The sequence below is a fragment of the Cherax quadricarinatus genome, chromosome 58 (genome assembly GCF_038502225.1).
Source record: "Cherax quadricarinatus isolate ZL_2023a chromosome 58, ASM3850222v1, whole genome shotgun sequence".
NCBI classification, from domain to species: domain Eukaryota; kingdom Metazoa; phylum Arthropoda; class Malacostraca; order Decapoda; family Parastacidae; genus Cherax; species Cherax quadricarinatus.
The window spans coordinates 4,420,555-4,441,635 of NC_091349.1; the positions used below are offsets into that span (position 1 = coordinate 4,420,555).

The 21,081-nt window shown below is 39.7% G+C and overlaps 1 protein-coding gene across 5 annotated transcripts in view; it reads left to right on the top strand.

Annotated features, from left to right (window-relative positions):
• The first annotated feature begins 1,326 nt into the window (after window positions 1-1,326).
• The window catches only part of zetaCOP (COPI coat complex subunit zeta), a 42,928-nt gene continuing 23,173 nt past the window's right edge, over window positions 1,327-21,081 (top strand). For 3 of the 5 annotated variants that reach the window (XM_053790221.2, XM_053790223.2, XM_053790222.1), the window contains exons 1-4: window positions 1,448-1,537; window positions 8,215-8,460; window positions 8,573-8,706; window positions 9,103-9,193. In XM_053790221.2, coding sequence (XP_053646196.1) covers window positions 1,463-1,537; window positions 8,215-8,460; window positions 8,573-8,706; window positions 9,103-9,193 — 546 coding nt within the window. In that variant the 5' untranslated portion in view covers window positions 1,448-1,462. Of the gene's footprint in view, window positions 1,538-8,214; window positions 8,461-8,572; window positions 8,707-9,102; window positions 9,194-21,081 lie in introns of all 5 variants that reach the window. The other 2 variants (XM_053790224.2, XM_053790225.2) reach the window with 1 other exon arrangement.

Sequence of the window (21,081 nt, forward strand, 5' to 3'; positions counted from 1 at the left end):
AGTATTGGCAGCTAGTCAGATGCAAGCCAAAGAAAGGTAAGGTAGTTCAAATTCCCTGGATCAAGAGCCATTCACCAGCCAAAAAGCAAAGCTCCTCCTTGGGATGCAAACCACAAAAGTTGACTAACACCCAGGTACCCTACTTACTGCTAGGTAAGTTCGGAAGACGCACACCTCATGTTTCCACGTTCACCTGACGGAGGATCGAGCCTCCATCACCTCTTGCGCTGCATGACCCACATGGGTTTAGTGCTTTACATGACTTAATTTCCACTCCCAAGATCGAACCTGTGTACAACACCGTAATTCACACAACCATTTAATCAACTACAGAAACTCAAGACTTATCGCCAGAGGACAACACTCAATACCGAAGAATCCTGGAATCATCGTTTATCTCTAGAATAACGGTTTCTATAACAGCTGAACCACTTGCCAAGAAACTTCTTCATCGCTATCCCACATAAGAACATAGGAATGGAGGAACACTGCAGAAGGTCTACTCATATATTTATCCAATCTCTCTCTTCCAAGCTACCCAAGATTTTAGACTCTAACCTCACTCGGTAGATCATCAGATGCAGCATTCTCAACCTGACTATAAATACTCTCGTACCTTCCACCCAGGTAGATCTGTTTGTGACTTGAAAAAGCTCACTGTGTGGGCGAAACGTTGTCAATAAAGGATCACATTATACTGCATATGTTTATATTTCCACTGGGTCCCTCAGTTTTGCTCACCTGTGGGGTTGAAGGGAGGGGTTGAGTCTCGGCTCCTGGCCCCGCCTCTTCACTAACCGCTACTCCACTAAGCTGCATCATGTACTTGTAGAAATAAGTTATTATTATCTCCTGGCTACGTGAACCTTGTCATACCTCTTCTTTAAGCTGTGTATGGATTCTGTCTACCAGTCCCCTGAGCTAATGGAACTACCACTGAACCAGGAGCTGCACCTCAACCATCACAAGTCACACTTCTCAACTTTTAATTATAACTTCCATAACAACACATCTAACTTAATTATTCATAAATCTCATGATGTAGTAGTCGAGGAATTTATAAAAATGCTATGCATACTATGAACGATTAAAAAAATAATGTTTATGATATTTTGAAAATATTCTTAATTTTAGTTTTTAATGTTATTGCTCTGGATTATAAATATTATTATAACTCAATATTTGAAGAATTGAGACACTTAATATTAAAAGATATATTACCTAAGATACGTGTCAGGAGGTTAAACTTATTTCCGAATTATGTAATTTCTTTATTTATGTGATATACGAAAAAATAATTTTTTTCTATAAAAATCAAGAATATTTTAAAATTTATTAAAGCATAGTAATAGATTATATTGACTCCTACATCTTATTATGGTTTTATTCTTTTTCTAATGCATTATTTTCATTATTACACGAGACTGTTCTAAGCCACATAGCTGTCACCTGAAACGTAAACATGTCTGGTCTGCTGGTAAGGAATTTAATTTTATATTTTCCTGTATGTCCTTCAAGGAGGTGTAAATTTATTCAGGTACAGGTACACATAAATACAGTTACATAAATTGTCATACATTGCAGCATGTGTACATTACGTAGGATAATCCATAAACAAGCCAAAGTGACTTGTTTTCCATTGGGGTCCTTGATGCCGGTGAAGTGTTCTGGATAAAAGGAATTGTAATTCACCTCCACTGCCTTGGATCAAGCATGATTTCTCATTCTGCTAACCAGTGTGACCCCGCAACTGGTGTACCACTTCCCCGAGATTTTGTGAAATTTATGTATGTATGTATTTAATGCGTGCGTATATATATTCATGTAATGTGTGTGTGTATGTAATGTATGTATTATATAATGTGTGTGTTTGTATGTATGCTATGTATGTGTTATATGTATGCTATGTATGTGTTATATGTATGCAATGTAAGTATATAATGTATATATGCAATGTATTTATGTATGCTCATGAATATATGCATGTTGAACATCAAAATGGTATACAATACCGACAGGTTGTTAGGTAAGACACATATGCAACAGTTAGACAACTTTATTCCGAAACGTTTCGCCTACACAGTAGGCTTCTTCAGTCGAATACAGAAAGTAGGCAGGAACAGTAGAGATGTGAAGACGATGTAATCAGTCCATCACCCTTAAAGTCGTAGAATTTGAGGTTGTCAGTCCCTCGGCCTGGAGAAGTTCAGTTCCATAGTCAGGAACTATCTGAAGATCAAGCGACAGTGCGGAGACTTAAATACTGTCAGAAGGAGAGGTGCAGGGTAGTAGTAGTAGTAGTAGTAGTAGTAGTAGTAGTAGTGAGAGGCAACTGAGAGGTCATGTCCCTCTCAGATCCAACCCTTCTCACTTGAAAAGCTTGTCCAAGGTGTTTTCTGTACCAAGATGCCACGTGTTGCAGTGTCTGACAAGATGAACATCAAAATGGTATACAATACCGACAGGTTGTTAGGTAAGACACATATGCAACAGTTAGACAACTTTATTCCGAAACGTTTCGCCTACACAGTAGGCTTCTTCAGTCGAATACAGAAAGTAGGCAGGAACAGTAGAGATGTGAAGACGATGTAATCAGTCCATCACCCTTAAAGTCGTAGAATTTGAGGTTGTCAGTCCCTCGGCCTGGAGAAGTTCAGTTCCATAGTCAGGAACTATCTGAAGATCAAGCGACAGTGCGGAGACTTAAATACTGTCAGAAGGAGAGGTGCAGGGTAGTAGTAGTAGTAGTAGTAGTAGTAGTAGTAGTAGTGAGAGGCAACTGAGAGGTCATGTCCCTCTCAGATCCAACCCTTCTCACTTGAAAAGCTTGTCCAAGGTGTTTTCTGTACCAAGATGCCACGTGTTGCAGTGTCTGACAAGATGAACATCAAAATGGTATACAATACCGACAGGTTGTTAGGTAAGACACATATGCAACAGTTAGACAACTTTATTCCGAAACGTTTCGCCTACACAGTAGGCTTCTTCAGTCGAATACAGAAAGTAGGCAGGAACAGTAGAGATGTGAAGACGATGTAATCAGTCCATCACCCTTAAAGTCGTAGAATTTGAGGTTGTCAGTCCCTCGGCCTGGAGAAGTTCAGTTCCATAGTCAGGAACTATCTGAAGATCAAGCGACAGTGCGGAGACTTAAATACTGTCAGAAGGAGAGGTGCAGGGTAGTAGTAGTAGTAGTAGTAGTAGTAGTAGTAGTGAGTAGGCAGTAGTGAGAGGCAACTGAGAGGTCATGTCCCTCTCAGATCCAACCCTTCTCACTTGAAAAGCTTGTCCAAGGTGTTTTCTGTACCAAGATGCCACGTGTTGCAGTGTCTGACAAGATGAACATCAAAATGGTATACAATACCGACAGGTTGTTAGGTAAGACACATATGCAACAGTTAGACAACTTTATTCCGAAACGTTTCGCCTACACAGTAGGCTTCTTCAGTCGAATACAGAAAGTAGGCAGGAACAGTAGAGATGTGAAGACGATGTAATCAGTCCATCACCCTTAAAGTCGTAGAATTTGAGGTTGTCAGTCCCTCGGCCTGGAGAAGTTCAGTTCCATAGTCAGGAACTATCTGAAGATCAAGCGACAGTGCGGAGACTTAAATACTGTCAGAAGGAGAGGTGCAGGGTAGTAGTAGTAGTAGTAGTAGTAGTAGTAGTAGTAGTAGTAGTAGTAGTGAGAGGCAACTGAGAGGTCATGTCCCTCTCAGATCCAACCCTTCTCACTTGAAAAGCTTGTCCAAGGTGTTTTCTGTACCAAGATGCCACGTGTTGCAGTGTCTGACAAGATGAACATCAAAATGGTATACAATACCGACAGGTTGTTAGGTAAGACACATATGCAACAGTTAGACAACTTTATTCCGAAACGTTTCGCCTACACAGTAGGCTTCTTCAGTCGAATACAGAAAGTAGGCAGGAACAGTAGAGATGTGAAGACGATGTAATCAGTCCATCACCCTTAAAGTCGTAGAATTTGAGGTTGTCAGTCCCTCGGCCTGGAGAAGTTCAGTTCCATAGTCAGGAACTATCTGAAGATCAAGCGACAGTGCGGAGACTTAAATACTGTCAGAAGGAGAGGTGCAGGGTAGTAGTAGTAGTAGTAGTAGTAGTAGTAGTAGTGAGTAGTAGTGAGAGGTAGTAGTGAGAGGCAACTGAGAGGTCATGTCCCTCTCAGATCCAACCCTTCTCACTTGAAAAGCTTGTCCAAGGTGTTTTCTGTACCAAGATGCCACGTGTTGCAGTGTCTGACAAGATGAACATCAAAATGGTATACAATACCGACAGGTTGTTAGGTAAGACACATATGCAACAGTTAGACAACTTTATTCCGAAACGTTTCGCCTACACAGTAGGCTTCTTCAGTCGAATACAGAAAGTAGGCAGGAACAGTAGAGATGTGAAGACGATGTAATCAGTCCATCACCCTTAAAGTCGTAGAATTTGAGGTTGTCAGTCCCTCGGCCTGGAGAAGTTCAGTTCCATAGTCAGGAACTATCTGAAGATCAAGCGACAGTGCGGAGACTTAAATACTGTCAGAAGGAGAGGTGCAGGGTAGTAGTAGTAGTAGTAGTAGTAGTAGTAGTAGTAGTAGTAGTAGTGAGAGGCAACTGAGAGGTCATGTCCCTCTCAGATCCAACCCTTCTCACTTGAAAAGCTTGTCCAAGGTGTTTTCTGTACCAAGATGCCACGTGTTGCAGTGTCTGACAAGATGAACATCAAAATGGTATACAATACCGACAGGTTGTTAGGTAAGACACATATGCAACAGTTAGACAACTTTATTCCGAAACGTTTCGCCTACACAGTAGGCTTCTTCAGTCGAATACAGAAAGTAGGCAGGAACAGTAGAGATGTGAAGACGATGTAATCAGTCCATCACCCTTAAAGTCGTAGAATTTGAGGTTGTCAGTCCCTCGGCCTGGAGAAGTTCAGTTCCATAGTCAGGAACTATCTGAAGATCAAGCGACAGTGCGGAGACTTAAATACTGTCAGAAGGAGAGGTGCAGGGTAGTAGTAGTAGTAGTAGTAGTAGTCCAACCCTCCTTCTCTTGAAAGAACTGTAATTCACAGCATGCCAGTGTTCCCGATAAGCACACAGTCGGCAAATGGTATCACGACAGGTTGCCAAGGGGTAAGGTTCATATTGAATACAGATGCTTGCACCTCGAACGCTTTGCTTCACAGCAAGGCTCTCGACATTGTAGCGAGAACAGTAGACGTGAAGACGATGGCAGTTCATCACCTCTTAGTCGCAGAACCTTTGCAGGCAGTCATCGGCCTGAGCAGTCTGCCCATTAAGTCGGAATTGATCGTAGCGACAGGCGGAGACTTCAAATACTGTCGCAGCGAGGTGCAGGTAGCAGTAGTAGTGCAGTAGCAGAGAGGCAACCTGAGAAGGTATGTCCTCAGATCCAACCCTTCTACTTGAAAGTTGTTCTTGCTTTGTACAAGATATTACGTTGTAGTGTTACGACAAGATGAACATCAAATCGGTGTACACCCAAGGTTTAGGTTAAGACACACATGCAACAGTAATACAGAAAGTAGGCAGGAACAGTAGAGATGTGAAGACGATGTAATCAGTCCATCACCCTTACTATGGAACTGAACTTCTCCAGGCCGAGGGACTGACAACCTCAAATTCTACGACTTTAAGGGTGATGGACTGATTACATCGTCTTCACATCTCTACTGTTCCTGCCTACTTTCTGTATTCGACTGAAGAAGCCTACTGTGTAGGCGAAACGTTTCGGAATAAAGTTGTCTAACTGTTGCATATGTGTCTTACCTAACAACCTGTCGGTATTGTATAACATTTTGATGTTCATCTTGTCAGACACTGCAACACGTGGCATCTTGGTACAGAAAACACCTTGGACAAGCTTTTCAAGTGAGAAGGGTTGGATCTGAGAGGGACATGACCTCTCAGTTGCCTCTCACTACTACTACTACTACTACTACTACTACTACTACTACTACTACTACTACCCTGCACCTCTCCTTCTGACAGTATTTAAGTCTCCGCACTGTCGCTTGATCTTCAGATAGTTCCTGACTATGGAACTGAACTTCTCCAGGCCGAGGGACTGACAACCTCAAATTCTACGACTTTAAGGGTGATGGACTGATTACATCGTCTTCACATCTCTACTGTTCCTGCCTACTTTCTGTATTCGACTGAAGAAGCCTACTGTGTAGGCGAAACGTTTCGGAATAAAGTTGTCTAACTGTTGCATATGTGTCTTACCTAACAACCTGTCGGTATTGTATACCATTTTGATGTTCATCTTGTCAGACACTGCAACACGTGGCATCTTGGTACAGAAAACACCTTGGACAAGCTTTTCAAGTGAGAAGGGTTGGATCTGAGAGGGACATGACCTCTCAGTTGCCTCTCACTACTACTACTACTACTACTACTACTACTACTACTACTACTACTACCCTGCACCTCTCCTTCTGACAGTATTTAAGTCTCCGCACTGTCGCTTGATCTTCAGATAGTTCCTGACTATGGAACTGAACTTCTCCAGGCCGAGGGACTGACAACCTCAAATTCTACGACTTTAAGGGTGATGGACTGATTACATCGTCTTCACATCTCTACTGTTCCTGCCTACTTTCTGTATTCGACTGAAGAAGCCTACTGTGTAGGCGAAACGTTTCGGAATAAAGTTGTCTAACTGTTGCATATGTGTCTTACCTAACAACCTGTCGGTATTGTATACCATTTTGATGTTCATCTTGTCAGACACTGCAACACGTGGCATCTTGGTACAGAAAACACCTTGGACAAGCTTTTCAAGTGAGAAGGGTTGGATCTGAGAGGGACATGACCTCTCAGTTGCCTCTCACTACTACTACTACTACTACTACTACTACTACTACTACTACTACTACTACTACTACCCTGCACCTCTCCTTCTGACAGTATTTAAGTCTCCGCACTGTCGCTTGATCTTCAGATAGTTCCTGACTATGGAACTGAACTTCTCCAGGCCGAGGGACTGACAACCTCAAATTCTACGACTTTAAGGGTGATGGACTGATTACATCGTCTTCACATCTCTACTGTTCCTGCCTACTTTCTGTATTCGACTGAAGAAGCCTACTGTGTAGGCGAAACGTTTCGGAATAAAGTTGTCTAACTGTTGCATATGTGTCTTACCTAACAACCTGTCGGTATTGTATACCATTTTGATGTTCATCTTGTCAGACACTGCAACACGTGGCATCTTGGTACAGAAAACACCTTGGACAAGCTTTTCAAGTGAGAAGGGTTGGATCTGAGAGGGACATGACCTCTCAGTTGCCTCTCACTACTACTACTACTACTACTACTACTACTACTACTACTACTACTACTACTACTACCCTGCACCTCTCCTTCTGACAGTATTTAAGTCTCCGCACTGTCGCTTGATCTTCAGATAGTTCCTGACTATGGAACTGAACTTCTCCAGGCCGAGGGACTGACAACCTCAAATTCTACGACTTTAAGGGTGATGGACTGATTACATCGTCTTCACATCTCTACTGTTCCTGCCTACTTTCTGTATTCGACTGAAGAAGCCTACTGTGTAGGCGAAACGTTTCGGAATAAAGTTGTCTAACTGTTGCATATGTGTCTTACCTAACAATATATGCATGTAAAGTGTGTATATAAATTTTTCTGAGGTTTATACATTGCTAGTTGTATGTATGAACATCGTTAACAAAGATGGCTTACAACCATAAGGACCCACGGTCAAACCCTGGGTGAGGTGGCATGTAGAAGGACGAAGGTTTCAGATTATTTTGACGACCTCAGAATGTTAACCTGGAAGGTTATTAACCTGAGGTAACCCAAGAATGCCAGGAAGTGCGGTTTATTTCTGTCAGGTTCCTTTGGTCCTGTTCCCTAGGATACAACCACAACAGTTGATACCTATTTACTGCTAGGTGAATGGGGACAACTGGTTCAAACCTGAGTCTTTCATATGTAAGCCAAAGGTACAACCACTTGAACAATGAGCATTCTAAGACAAAGAATTTATTCAGGTTAAAAGCCTGATTGTTTGTGTAAATTATGTATTTATGTCAACCTTAAGTTTCAAAAGAATTTTTTTTTTTTTTTTTTTTTTAATTTTGATTTTTTTTTAATTTTTTCCAAATTGTATGTTCACATTTCTCTTTCATTGATGTCATCCATATTTTCTTCAGGAGCCAACTTTATATGTGATCAAAGGCATTGCCATTCTTGACAATGATGGTAACCGTCTCCTGGCCAAGTACTATGATCCAAGTGTTTTCCCAACAGTGAAGGAAGAAAAAAAGTTTGAGAAGAACTTGTTTCAGAAGACACACCGAGCCAATGCCGAGGTCATTATGCTGGATCGGTTAACATGCGTTTACCGTTCTAATGTTGATCTCTTCTTTTATGTTATGGGGTTGTCACATGAGAACGAGGTAGGTTTGTACAAATTCTTTTAAAAACACTTGAACATTTCAGTACATCTTGGAATATTAAGAGAATTGTTTGAATATTCAGCTTTATAATAAACAACATTTACTTTTTCAGCTGATTCTTGTATCTGTTTTGAGTTGTCTCTACGATGCTGTGTCAGCAATACTGAGGAAAAATGTGGAGAAGCGCACTTTGTTGGACAACCTTGATATCATCATGCTAGCATTGGATGAGATTTGTGATGGAGGGTTAGTGAATGTTCGATAATACTACCTCATAACTTCATGATAGACATGTACAACAGTTTCTTATTTTATTTTAATAATGGAGTAATTTCTTGTTTTGACAGTGTCATTTGAGCATTTGAAATATGAATGAAGCCTCCTTGTACCATATTTGAATCCTTACAACAACTGCTTCATTGTTTTCCATCTTTACATTAATGATACCATGCATTCATTGGTTTAAGGATTGGTGGAGATGTTGCAGTTCGATGGAATATTTGATTAATGATTTTCTTGTACTTTTGGAAGGACAGCTAGGGACTATGTTTCCTTTGTTGGATCATGTCCAGGATGTTAAAAATATGGATCATAATATGTAAGTAATTTAGACATAAATAAATTGCATTTTTCCTTATGCAGTGTTCCACTGGAGACAGATCCTCAAGTAGTAACTCAACGAGTTTCTCTGAGGATGGAAGAGAGTCCATTCAACGATCAGACAGTAACTCAGGTTAGTTGGCTAGTTTAGTGTTGTTCTTTATTGCTTCATTTAAAAGTGGCTGAAGAAACAGGCTTCGAAGGTTTTGTAGCTGTAAATTATCTTGGGCAGAATATTGAATAATGTAGTTTTCCTGCTTATTTATTGTATTTAGAAATGTCTTTTTTTCATAAAACTTACATAACAAATATGTAATTAAGCCATAAATAACAGACTAATTATTTTTGGCCTGAAACCTGCAGATATCCTATGTTGGTCACTGTATTTTTTTTTCTTGTGCATTAGTTTAATAATATATAAGTACATACTGAATATATATTTGTCTCTTAAAGCACTGTGCTTCTCTGCATTTTGTTTGAGCCATGTTGCTATATAGTATTCATGCCTTTATGTATTGTCTTCTTATGATAGCATTGCTTTCTTCTCTAATACTTATTATATTACACTGTGTTTTGGGTTTATTGATTACACTACTAAATTACAAGATTATACACCTGATTTGTTTTCTGAATGTCAGAAATAGATGGGGATGTCTCAGTTCAGATGGTCATTGGATTTGTGATGTCTGTACATTTCTGACAGTGCAGTTATTGAAAGAGCAATGGTGATTGTGTGTATTTTTTTTTTTTTTTTTTTTTTTTTTTTAGATAATGCAGTAAGCATCCCATTTTTTGCTCATGATTTTATCTGAGCTTAGTAAATTATACAAACACAATCAGCTGGAGTGTGACTATTTGTATCATAAATTACAGTACCTGCATTATTTTGTATAACCTAATCACATTCATGTGAAAAGTGTCATGCATACATACATACATTTCTTTTTTTCAATGCACAAGCTGTATCCCACTGAGGCAGGGTGACCTAAAAAGAAAAGGTACAGTTTTTTTCCTTTTACATTTAGTAATTTATACAGGAGAAGGGGTTACTGGCTCTTGCTCCCTTGCTCTTGTGACACGCATGTATTATGGAGGAAGAATTCTTTTCCACTTCTCCATGGACACATACATGTACAGTGGTCCCTCGCTTTCCGTAGTTCTCAGCAATCATAAATTTCGCCAATCATAGGGGTATTTTCGCATAAACATGGACTCGCTTTTCATAGGTTGACTCGTGAATAGTAGTTCGTCCGGGACGCGTACGCACGGTGTGAGCCAGGGCGGCCTCCCTACCCAGCCAGTCTGGCATTGTTTACCAGTGAGTGAAGGTCCCCTCAAGTGCTCCTATGAAATATTTCATAATATTCCACTCATTTTAGTGCTTGCAGTTACTAAATAAGCTACCATGGCTCCAAAGAAAGCTCCTAGTGCCAAGCCTGTGGTAAAGAAGGTGAGAAATATGTACAGTGACAAAGTCTTGGGCCATTTTAGGGAAGTGTTAAAGAGACGCCAGAAACAGAGCTCCCTCCACAGTTACTTTGCAGGACAGGACTAGAGTGACTCTCAAGGTGGTCCTAGTGGCATTAAGAAACAGAGAAGAGAAGCAACCCCAGAGAAGCAATTGGTACCTGAGGTGTTGCTGGAAGGGGTTTCCCCTTCCAAACTGTAAACAATCCAATCTCTCTCCTCCTCCAGTCTCCCATACACTAAGAAGAAACTCCAATAAAGGTAAGTGTTATGCTGTTAATGTTTCATTCATCATTTTCCATTGTATTGTTTATGTACTATATGTATATTTCATGTAAAATTTTTTTTTGTTTTAATACTTCTGGGTGTCAGGAACGGATTAATTGTATTTACATTATTTCTTATGGGGAAAATTGATTCGCAAATCGTAAATTTCGTTTATAGTAACGGCTCCAGGAACGGATTAATTACGAAAAACGAGGGACCACTGTACATACATACACATGCACACATTCTCACTTAAATGCATAACAGTTCTCATCTGAAATGAAATTTCACATTAGTAGCAGTATATGTGCATTGTAGTAAATATGTCATCTGCATTTACAGTGTAAATGCAGATTTTTTAACTGGTAGACAGATATGTGCTTTATAATGTTATTGGAGTGGTAGATTATGTAATGAGTTCACTTGGTCATCTGAAATGAGATGGCAAGAAAACTATTGAATGAGTGGTAGTGAATGTGTAAACTTCTTTGAGCCACCCTACTTTGGTGGGAAATGACTGATAAGGTAAAAAGAAAATTATTGTTTGCAGCAATACTTAAGGGACAAACCATAACAAACCTCTCATCCTCATTTTATCGTTGTCAAATTATTGTTGTAATTCCTTGTTTTCTAGCTGGTCCACTTACTAATGGGTGCTCCCTAAAACTTCTCCTTCTGCTCTCTTTCTTCCATGTAAGTCAAGCATGGCTGGCTGGTTCCTTGGGTTTACTGCTGAATGATGCAACCATTACTTTTGTCTACATTATTTTGCTCCTAATTATCCTAATTTTTTTTCTCCACCATCAGTAGTTATCAATAATTTTCTCATTGCTTAGGTTTGACCATATATTAATGCTTGAATAATACAACTTATTATGGCATTAGAGTATGAAGCTAAATAGCTCTTTTGCTTATTTTATAATTTACATAGAAAAAATTAATTAAAGTCACAGTACTATGGATTGTGCAATTAAAAAAGAAAAAAATCCATACTTTAGGGTGAAAATCTTGAGGTCATCTCAACCCATTCTGGACCATTATGGCAATTTTCCAAGCTAGACCATATCTTTGCAGTTCCCTCTCCAGAATGTTAGGTCATTTATAAATTGGATGGAAGTGCTTTCTTGAGGAAATTTACTGAAATATTTCTCTAAATTCTCAACTGTGGTGGGCACAGTTCTGCTAACCACTAATTAGCAGAACTGACTTTTTGTTTAGTGGATTAGCATTTCTGCTTACCTTGGAAACCATTAGCGGACCAATTAGCTTCCTCTAAATAAAGTTCTGCTAACTTTGAGTCCGCTAAAAAAAAATTTCATACGTTGTTGGTTGCTAGTAGTCAGAAAGCAATGCCTTTTCAATGGCGCACGTGTTTGTCCCTGTCTGTTGTGGGCATTTCTCCAACAGTCAGTCAGGCATGCTATTGGCTGACTACGTGTAAACGTGACTTGTCAGTGCAGCAGCAGCAGCATCTGAGCAGCATCGTTATAGTCTTACAGTGCAAGCTGTAACCGGGATGTGTAGTCGCTTATCATTATTAACCCTTTGAGGGTCAACAGGCCCTCTCCGAAACTCGTTCTCAGGGTCGGCCAAATTTAAAAAAAAAAAAATTATTTTCTCTTATGAAAAGATAGAGAATCTTTTCCCGATCATAAAGACACCAAAAGTTTGAAATTTGATAGAAAACTTACGAAATTATGCTCTCGCAAAGATAGCGGTCTCGGCGATGTTTACGCATCGGCGATTTTGCCCTCTTTGAGCCCCATTTTCGGCCAATTTCGCTGTACTAGTCGACAAAAAACATGAATATTTCGCTAGAACTCCATTTTTTCTATCGAATGGGTGCAAGAAACCACCCATTTATGAAATTCAACTATCCAGTACAGTGGTCAGAATTTAGCAATTTTGCCAATTTCACACAAATTTCAAAAGATGCCAATTTCCGAATAGGGTCCAGAATAAACAAGAAAGACATTCCTGGCACTAAAATGTCATTTCCTCTAGTCATTAGTCACGTCTCAAGGCCCCTCTTATATTCTTTTGCTTTCCATTTTGAATTTTTATTCTCACAAAAAATATAAGATTTACTGTTATGCAGACTACTGCATTAGTGTAAAAAATGGTATAAATATTATTGGTGCACTTGTGAAAGAATATTAGACTCACCAGTTGACGTGTATTGCACGCTTGGCATGATTTGTTTACTTTTGAAGTTTGGTAAAAATCGAACATTTCTGCTACTTTGAGCTCAATTTCAAGGCACCTTTCTTTGCAAAACCAGCCAAAATCATCTCAATTTCTGTAATATGTCTTCCATTCTATAAAATGAGACCAAGAAAACTAGAATACAACAATAAATACCATACGAAAATACACTGCAAAGTCGCTGATTTATTCCAAAAAAATGGTCAAAGTTTTTTTTTTCTCATTATGCACTGTGTGCTGCAGGATTTTTTTTAGACTGTGCACACTGACCACATAGACCCATTCTTTCATATGAAGGCCTACCAGCTTTCTCCCACTAGATTTGAGGCCGCTAGAATTTATGCGTACTAGTACGTCAAAAACCCCTATGCGTAAAACGTACTAGTACGACGAAAACCCTCAAAGGGTTAACAGGGGAGATGCTTCTGTTTTGCCTGAGGGTGTTATTGAGGAGTCTGCAGCGAGTAACATATTGTTATCGGATTGTATTGAAGTAAAAGTAATAGCAGACTTCAGTACTTAAGTAAAAGTAGTGAGCAGTTTCAGTACTTCTTAAAAAGTAAATACTAAAACAAGTTACTGAAGTACAGTACTCAAGTAGTTTTACTTTGTTACTTTACAACACTGGTATTTATACTCGATTGTTAAAGGTGAGTACTATTTGCAACACTGGCCTTTCCTTTAGCCTAAAAATTAACAAAATTTCACTTTTTTATCAGAGTTTTCCTTATTTTGGAGCAATCTTGTCTCGTTAAAACCTTATATCTTATTAGGAAGCTCTCCAGGTCTGTTCTAAAAGTCTTAGAAGTAAAAGACAAAAAACTAAACTAAATCTGAATTCATGTGAAAAAGTTAGCATTTAGCATTAGCTTCCACTAATTTTCTTGGCCGTTTAACTGTTTAGTGTTAGCAGGGCTAATTTTTTAGTTATTGGATTAGTGGTTAGCGAAGCTAAATTTTCAGTTAGCCGTGCCCACCACTGGCTACTTTACTTATCCTTATCATCATCTTTCTTTCTTTCAACATACCAATCGTATCCCACTGAGGTGGGGTGGCCCAAAAGAAAAAATGAAAATTTCTCCTTTTAAATTTAGTAATATATACAGGAGAAGGGGTTACTAGCCCCTTGGTCCTGGCATTTTAGTCGCCTCTTACAACACGCATAGCTTACGGAGGAAGAATTCTGTTCCACTTCCCCATGGAGATAAGAGGAAATAAACAAGAACAAGAACTAATAAGAAAATAGAAGAAAACCCAGAGGGGTGTGTATATATATGCTTGTACATGTATGTGTAGTGTGACCTAAGTGTAAGTAGAAGTAGCAAGACGTACCTGAAACCTTGCATGTTTATGAGACAGACAGGCTTTTGTTTTACACTCACTTGGCAGGACGGTAGTACCTCCCTGGGCGATTGCTGTCTACCAACCTACTACCTAGCTTTATTGTATGTCTTCTTCTTTCACACCGGCCGTATCCCACCGAGGCGGGGTGGCCCAAAAAGAAAAACAAAAGTTTCTCTTTTTAAATTTAGTAATTTATACGGGAGAAGGGGTTACTAGCCCCTTGCTCCCGGCATTTTAGTCGCCTCTTACAACACGCATGGCTTACGGAGGAAGAATTCTGTTCCACTTCCCCATGGAGATAAGGGGAAATAAACTAGAACTAGAAAGAAAATAGAAGAAAACTCAGAGGAGTGTGTATATATATGCTTGTACATGTATGTGTAGTGTGACCTAAGTGTAAGTAGAAGTAGCAAGACACACCTGAAATCTTACATGTTTATGAGACAGACAAAAGACACCAGCAATCCTACCATCATATAAAACAATTACAGGCTTTCGTTTTACACTCACTTGGCAGGACGGTAGTGCCTCCCTGGGCGATTGCTGTCTACCAACCTACTACCTAGCTTTATTGTATGTATATACAGTACAGTGGAACCTCTACTTGTGAGCGTGTCCACGTGCGAGTTTTTCCAAATACGAGCAGTCGATGGGTCAATTTTCTGCTTCCATACATGAGCAAAATTTCCACAAGCAGTAGACCTCAAGGCAGGTTCCTTGACCCTGGTGAGGGACTCTTGCTCTTGATCACGGGAACTGTATCTCATTTATTTGTTGGACTATCTTATTGAAACTTGGGCAATGTATGATGGAAAGATGCTTCTTAATGTACACCAAAAATGAAAGAAATCTAAGCATAAATAATGGAGTTCACTTCTCAGCAATTAGACACCTCTTAGTGGTAATTTCGAATGGTTTTTATGGTTGTATACTCGTTTTTTGGGTCACATTTGATAGAATGGAAGATATACATGTATTACAGAAATAGATATGATTTTGATTGCTTTCATGACGAAAAGTACCTTGAAATAGAGCTCAACCTAGGAGAAATAGTCCATTGCTTGGCTGTTTCAGTGTAAACAAATGACGTCACAGTAAATCTTATATTTTTGTGTGAATAAAAATTACAAATTATTTATATAATAATAATAATAATAATAATAATAATGAAAGAAATCTAGGCATAAATAATGGAGCTCAGTTCTCAGTAATTAGCCACCCCTTAGTGGTATTTTTGTATGGTTTTTATGGTTGTATTCTCGTTATTTTGGTCTCATTTGATAGAATGGAAGATATACATGTATTACAGAAATAGATATGATTTTGATTGCTTTCATGACGAAAAGTCCCTTGAAATTGAGCTCAACCTTGGAGAAATGGTCCATTGCTTGGCTGTTTCAGTGTAAACAAATGACGTCACTGTCCATTCCAATATGCAGTCGTGAATGGGTTGACATATTTATACAATTATTGCAATAAGGAATAACAGTAATTCTTATATTTTTTGTGTGAATAAAAATTACAAATAATTTATATAATAATAATAACGATAATAATAATAATAATATGTATAATAATAATATGAATAATAACAATACATATACACCTACCATCCGACTTACGACCTGCTCGACTTACGACCGTGTTTTTTTTTTTTCCCAAATTTCTGGGAAATAAACATCTATTTGTGTTGTACACAGTGTTTATCCTAAGCCTTACAGTATAAAATACAGTACTAACAGCATAAAACGTAAAGTAAAACATGAAATACCAAAATAAAACAATAAAATAAAGTCATTACAAAAATGTGATGTTGATATTCAGTAGTAAAGTTCGACTTACGTCCATTTCGACTTACGACCGGTTTCTCGGAACCGAACTCGGTTGTAAGTCGGATGGTAGGTGTAATAATAATAATAATAATAATATAAGAACATAAGAACATAAAAATGTAGGAACACTGCAGAAGGCCTACTGGCCCATACGAGGCAGGTCCTTATCCAAACGACATCTACCTATTCAAACGACATCTACCTAGTAATAATAATATAATATGTATAATAATAATACATATATAATAATCTTAGCAGTTTGGAGGGATATGTTTTGTATCTTTATACGTACATAAACTGTTGTGTTTTGAGCACCTCTGCAAAAACAGTGATTATGTGTGAGTGAGGTGAAAGTGTTGAATGATGATTAAAGTATTTTCTTTTTGGGGATTTTCTTTCTTTTTTTGGGTCACCCTGCCTCGGTGGGAGACGGCCGACTTGTTGAATAAAAATAAAAAAATATATAATAATAATGTACTACGTTTTTTATTATTATTATTATCACACTGGCCGATTCCCACCAAGGCAGGGTGGCCCGAAAAAGAAAAACTTTCACCATCATTCACTCCATCACTGTCTTGCCAGAAGGGTGCTTTACACTACAGTTTTTAAACTGCAACATTAACACCCCTCCTTCAGAGTGCAGGCACTGTACTTCCCATCTCCAGGACTCAAGTCCGGCTTGCCGGTTTCCCTGAATCCCTTCATAAATGTTACTTTGCTCACACTCCAACAGCACGTCAAGTATTAAAAACCATTTGTCTCCATTCACTCCTATCAAACATGCTCATGCATGCCTGCTGGAAGTCCAAGCCCCTCGCACACAAAACCTCCTTTACCCCCTCCCTCCAACCTTTCCTAGGCCGACCCCTACCCCGCCTTCCTTCCACTACAGGCTGATACACTCTTGAAGTCATTCTGTTTCGCTCCATTCTCTCTACATGTCCGAACCACCTCAACAACCCTTCCTCAGCCCTCTGGACAACAGTTTTGGTAATCCCGCACCTCCTCCTAACTTCCAAACTACGAATTCTCTGCATTATATTCACACCACACATTGCCCTCAGACATGACATCTCCACTGCCTCCAGCCTTCTCCTCGCTGCAACATTCATCACCCACGCTTCACACCCATATAAGAGCGTTGGTAAAACTATACTCTCATACATTCCCCTCTTTGCCTCCAAGGACAAAGTTCTTTGTCTCCACAGACTCCTAAGTGCACCACTCACTCTTTTTCCCTCATCAATTCTATGATTCACCTCATCTTTCATAGACCCATCCGCTGACACGTCCACTCCCAAATATCTGAATACGTTCACCTCCTCCATACTCTCTCCCTCCAATCTGATATCCAATCTTTCATCACCTAATCTTTTTGTTATCCTCATAACCTTACTCTTTCCTGTATTCACCTTTAATTTTCTTCTTTTGCACACCCTACCAAATTCATCCACCAATCTCTGCAACTTCTCTTCAGAATCTCCCAAGAGCACAGTGTCATCAGCAAAGAGCAGCTGTGACAACTCCCACTTTGTGTGTGATTCTTTATCTTTTAACTCCATGCCTCTTGCCAAGACCCTCGCATTTACTTCTCTTACAACCCCATCTATAAATATATTAAACAACCACGGTGACATCACACATCCTTGTCTAAGGCCTACTTTTACTGGGAAAAAATTTCCCTCTTTCCTACATACTCTAACTTGAGCCTCACTATCCTCGTAAAAACTCTTCACTGCTTTCAGTAACCTACCTCCTACACCATACACTTGCAACATCTGCCACATTGCCCCCCTATCCACCCTGTCATATGCCTTTTCCAAATCCATAAATGCCACAAAAACCTCTTTAGCCTTATCTAAATACTGTTCACTTATATGTTTCACTGTAAACACCTGGTCCACACATCCCCTACCTTTCCTAAAGCCTCCTTGTTCATCTGCTATCCTATTCTCCGTCTTACTCTTAATTCTTTCAATTATAACTCTACCATACACTTTACCAGGTATACTCAACAGACTTATCCCCCTACAATTTTTGCACTCTCTTTTATCCCCTTTGCCTTTATACAAAGGAACTATGCATGCTCTCTGCCAATCCCTAGGTACCTTACCCTCTTCCATACATTTATTAAATAATTGCACCATATAATATAATAATTATATATATAATAATTATAATAATAGACGGCTTCAAAAGACCGTCACAAGATGGCATTGTTTACCACAACAAAGAGGGAGCGGTTGTGGCCGCCTCCACCTGTTACATAATGACATATTTTATTCATTCTAGAGTATATATCGTGTTTCTATGTTATTTATATTGTCTGTTATGTCATATTAGATGAATTGTGATATATAAATAAGCCATATAGATGATATTAGCTAAATTATTCATGAAGAATTTTGCCTGGTGTCCAGACAAACTCTCGTCCACCGCCGACACCGCCCATACCACTATATGAATGACATATTTTATTCATTCTAGAGTATATATCTTGTTTCTATGTTATTCATGTTGTTTGTTATGCCATACTAGATGAACTGCGATAGATAAATAAGCCGTATACCTGGAGTTTACCTGGAGAGAGTTCCGGGGGTCAACGCCCCCGCGGCCCGGTCTGTGACCAGGCCTCCTGGTGGATCAGAGCCTGATCAACCAGGCTGTTGCTGCTGGCTGCACGCAAACCAACGTACGAGCCACAGCCCTGCTGATCCGGAACTGACTTTAGGTGCTTGTCCAGTGCCAGCTTGAAGACTGCCAGGGGTCTGTTGGTAATCCCCCTTATGTGTGCTGGGAGGCAGTTGAACAGTCTCGGGCCCCTGACACTTATTGTATGGTCTCTTAACGTGCTAGTGACACCCCTGCTTTTCATTGGGGGGATGGTGCATCGTCTGCCAAGTCTTTTGCTTTCGTAGTGAGTGATTTTCGTGTGCAAGTTCGGTACTAGTCCCTCTAGGATTTTCCAGGTGTATATAATCATGTATCTCTCCCTCCTGCATTCCAGGGTATACAGGTTTAGGAACCTTAAGCGCTCCCAATAATTGAGGTGTTTTATCTCCGTTATGCGCGCCGTGAAAGTTCTCTGTACATTTTCTAGGTCGGCAATTTCACCTGCCTTGAAAGGTGCTGTTAGTGTGCAGCAATATTCCAGCCTAGATAGAACAAGTGACCTGAAGAGTGTCATCATGGGCTTGGCCTCCCTAGTTTTGAAGGTTCTCATTATCCATCCTGTCATTTTTCTAGCAGATGCGATTGATACAATGTTATGGTCCTTGAAGGTGAGATCCTCCGACATGATCACTCCCAGGTCTTTGACGTTGGTGTTTCGCTCTATTTTGTGGCCAGAATTTGTTTTGTACTCTGATGAAGATTTAATTTCCTCATGTTTACCATATCTGAGTAATTGAAATTTCTCATCGTTGAACTTCATATTGTTTTCTGCAGCCCACTGAAAGATTTGGTTGATGTCCGCCTGGAGCTTTGCAGTGTCTGCAATGGAAGACACTGTCATGCAGATTCGGGTGTCATCTGCAAAGGAAGACACGGTGCTGTGGCTGACATCCTTGTCTATGTCGGATATGAGGATGAGGAACAAGATGGGAGCGAGTACTGTGCCTTGTGGAACAGAGCTTTTCACCGTAGCTGCCTCGGACTTTACTCTGTTGACGACTACTCTCTGTGTTCTGTTAGTGAGGAAATTATAGATCCATCGACCGACTTTTCCTGTTATTCCTTTAGCACGCATTTTGTGCGCTATTACGCCATGGTCACACTTGTCGAAGGCTTTTGCAAAGTCTGTATATATTACATCTGCATTCTGATCTGCATCTGCATCTGATATTAGCGAAATTATTCATGAAGTACTTTGCCCGGTCTCCAGACAAGCTCTCGTCCACCGCCGACACCGCCCATACCACTACATGAATGACATATTTTAGTCATTTTAGAGTATATATCAGGTTTCTATGTTATTTATATTGTTTATTATGTCATATTAGATGAAATGAGATAAATAAGCTGTAGAGTTGATATTAGCGAAATTATTGAAGAACAGAATTCCACTGGAACGGATTAATTGCATTTCAATTAATTTAAATGAGGAAAATTGATTCTGCAAATGAGCAAATCCAGTTGCGAGCAAGGTCATGGAACGGATTAAACTCGCAAGTAGAGGTTCCACTGTATTTAGAAAATGAAATTTTTTTGCTTATTATTTTAAATAATAACTGAGGGAAAAAAGGTGAGTGGTGCGTTGAGGTATATGTGGAGTCAAAAAACGTTATCTATGGAGGCAAAGAAGGGAATGTATGAAAGTATAGTAGTACCAACACTCTTATATGGGTGTGAAGCTTGGGTGGTAAATGCAGCAGCGAGGAGACGGTTGGAGGCAGTGGAGATGTCCTGTTTAAGGGCAATGTGTGGTGTAAATATTATGCAGAAAATTCGGAGTGTGGAAATTAGGAGAAGGTGTGGAGTTAATAAAAGTATTAGTCAGAGGGCAGAAGAGGGGTTGTTGAGGTGGTTTGGTCATTTAGAGAGAATGGATCAAAGTAGAATGACATGGAAAGCATATAAATCTATAGGGGAAGGAAGGCGGGGTAGGGGTCGTCCTCGAAAGGGTTGGAGAGAGGGGGTAAAGGAGGTTTTGTGGGTAAGGGGCTTGGACTTCCAGCAAGCGTGCGTGAGCGTGTTAGATAGGAGTGAATGGAGACGAATGGTACTTGGGACCTGACGATCTGTTGGAGTGTGAGCAGGGTAATATTTAGTGAAGGGATTCAGGGAAACCGGTTATTTTCATATAGTCGGACTTGAGTCCTGGAAATGGGAAGTACAATGCCTGCACTTTAAAGGAGGGGTTTTGGGATATTGGCAGTTTGGAGGGATATGTTGTGTATCTTTA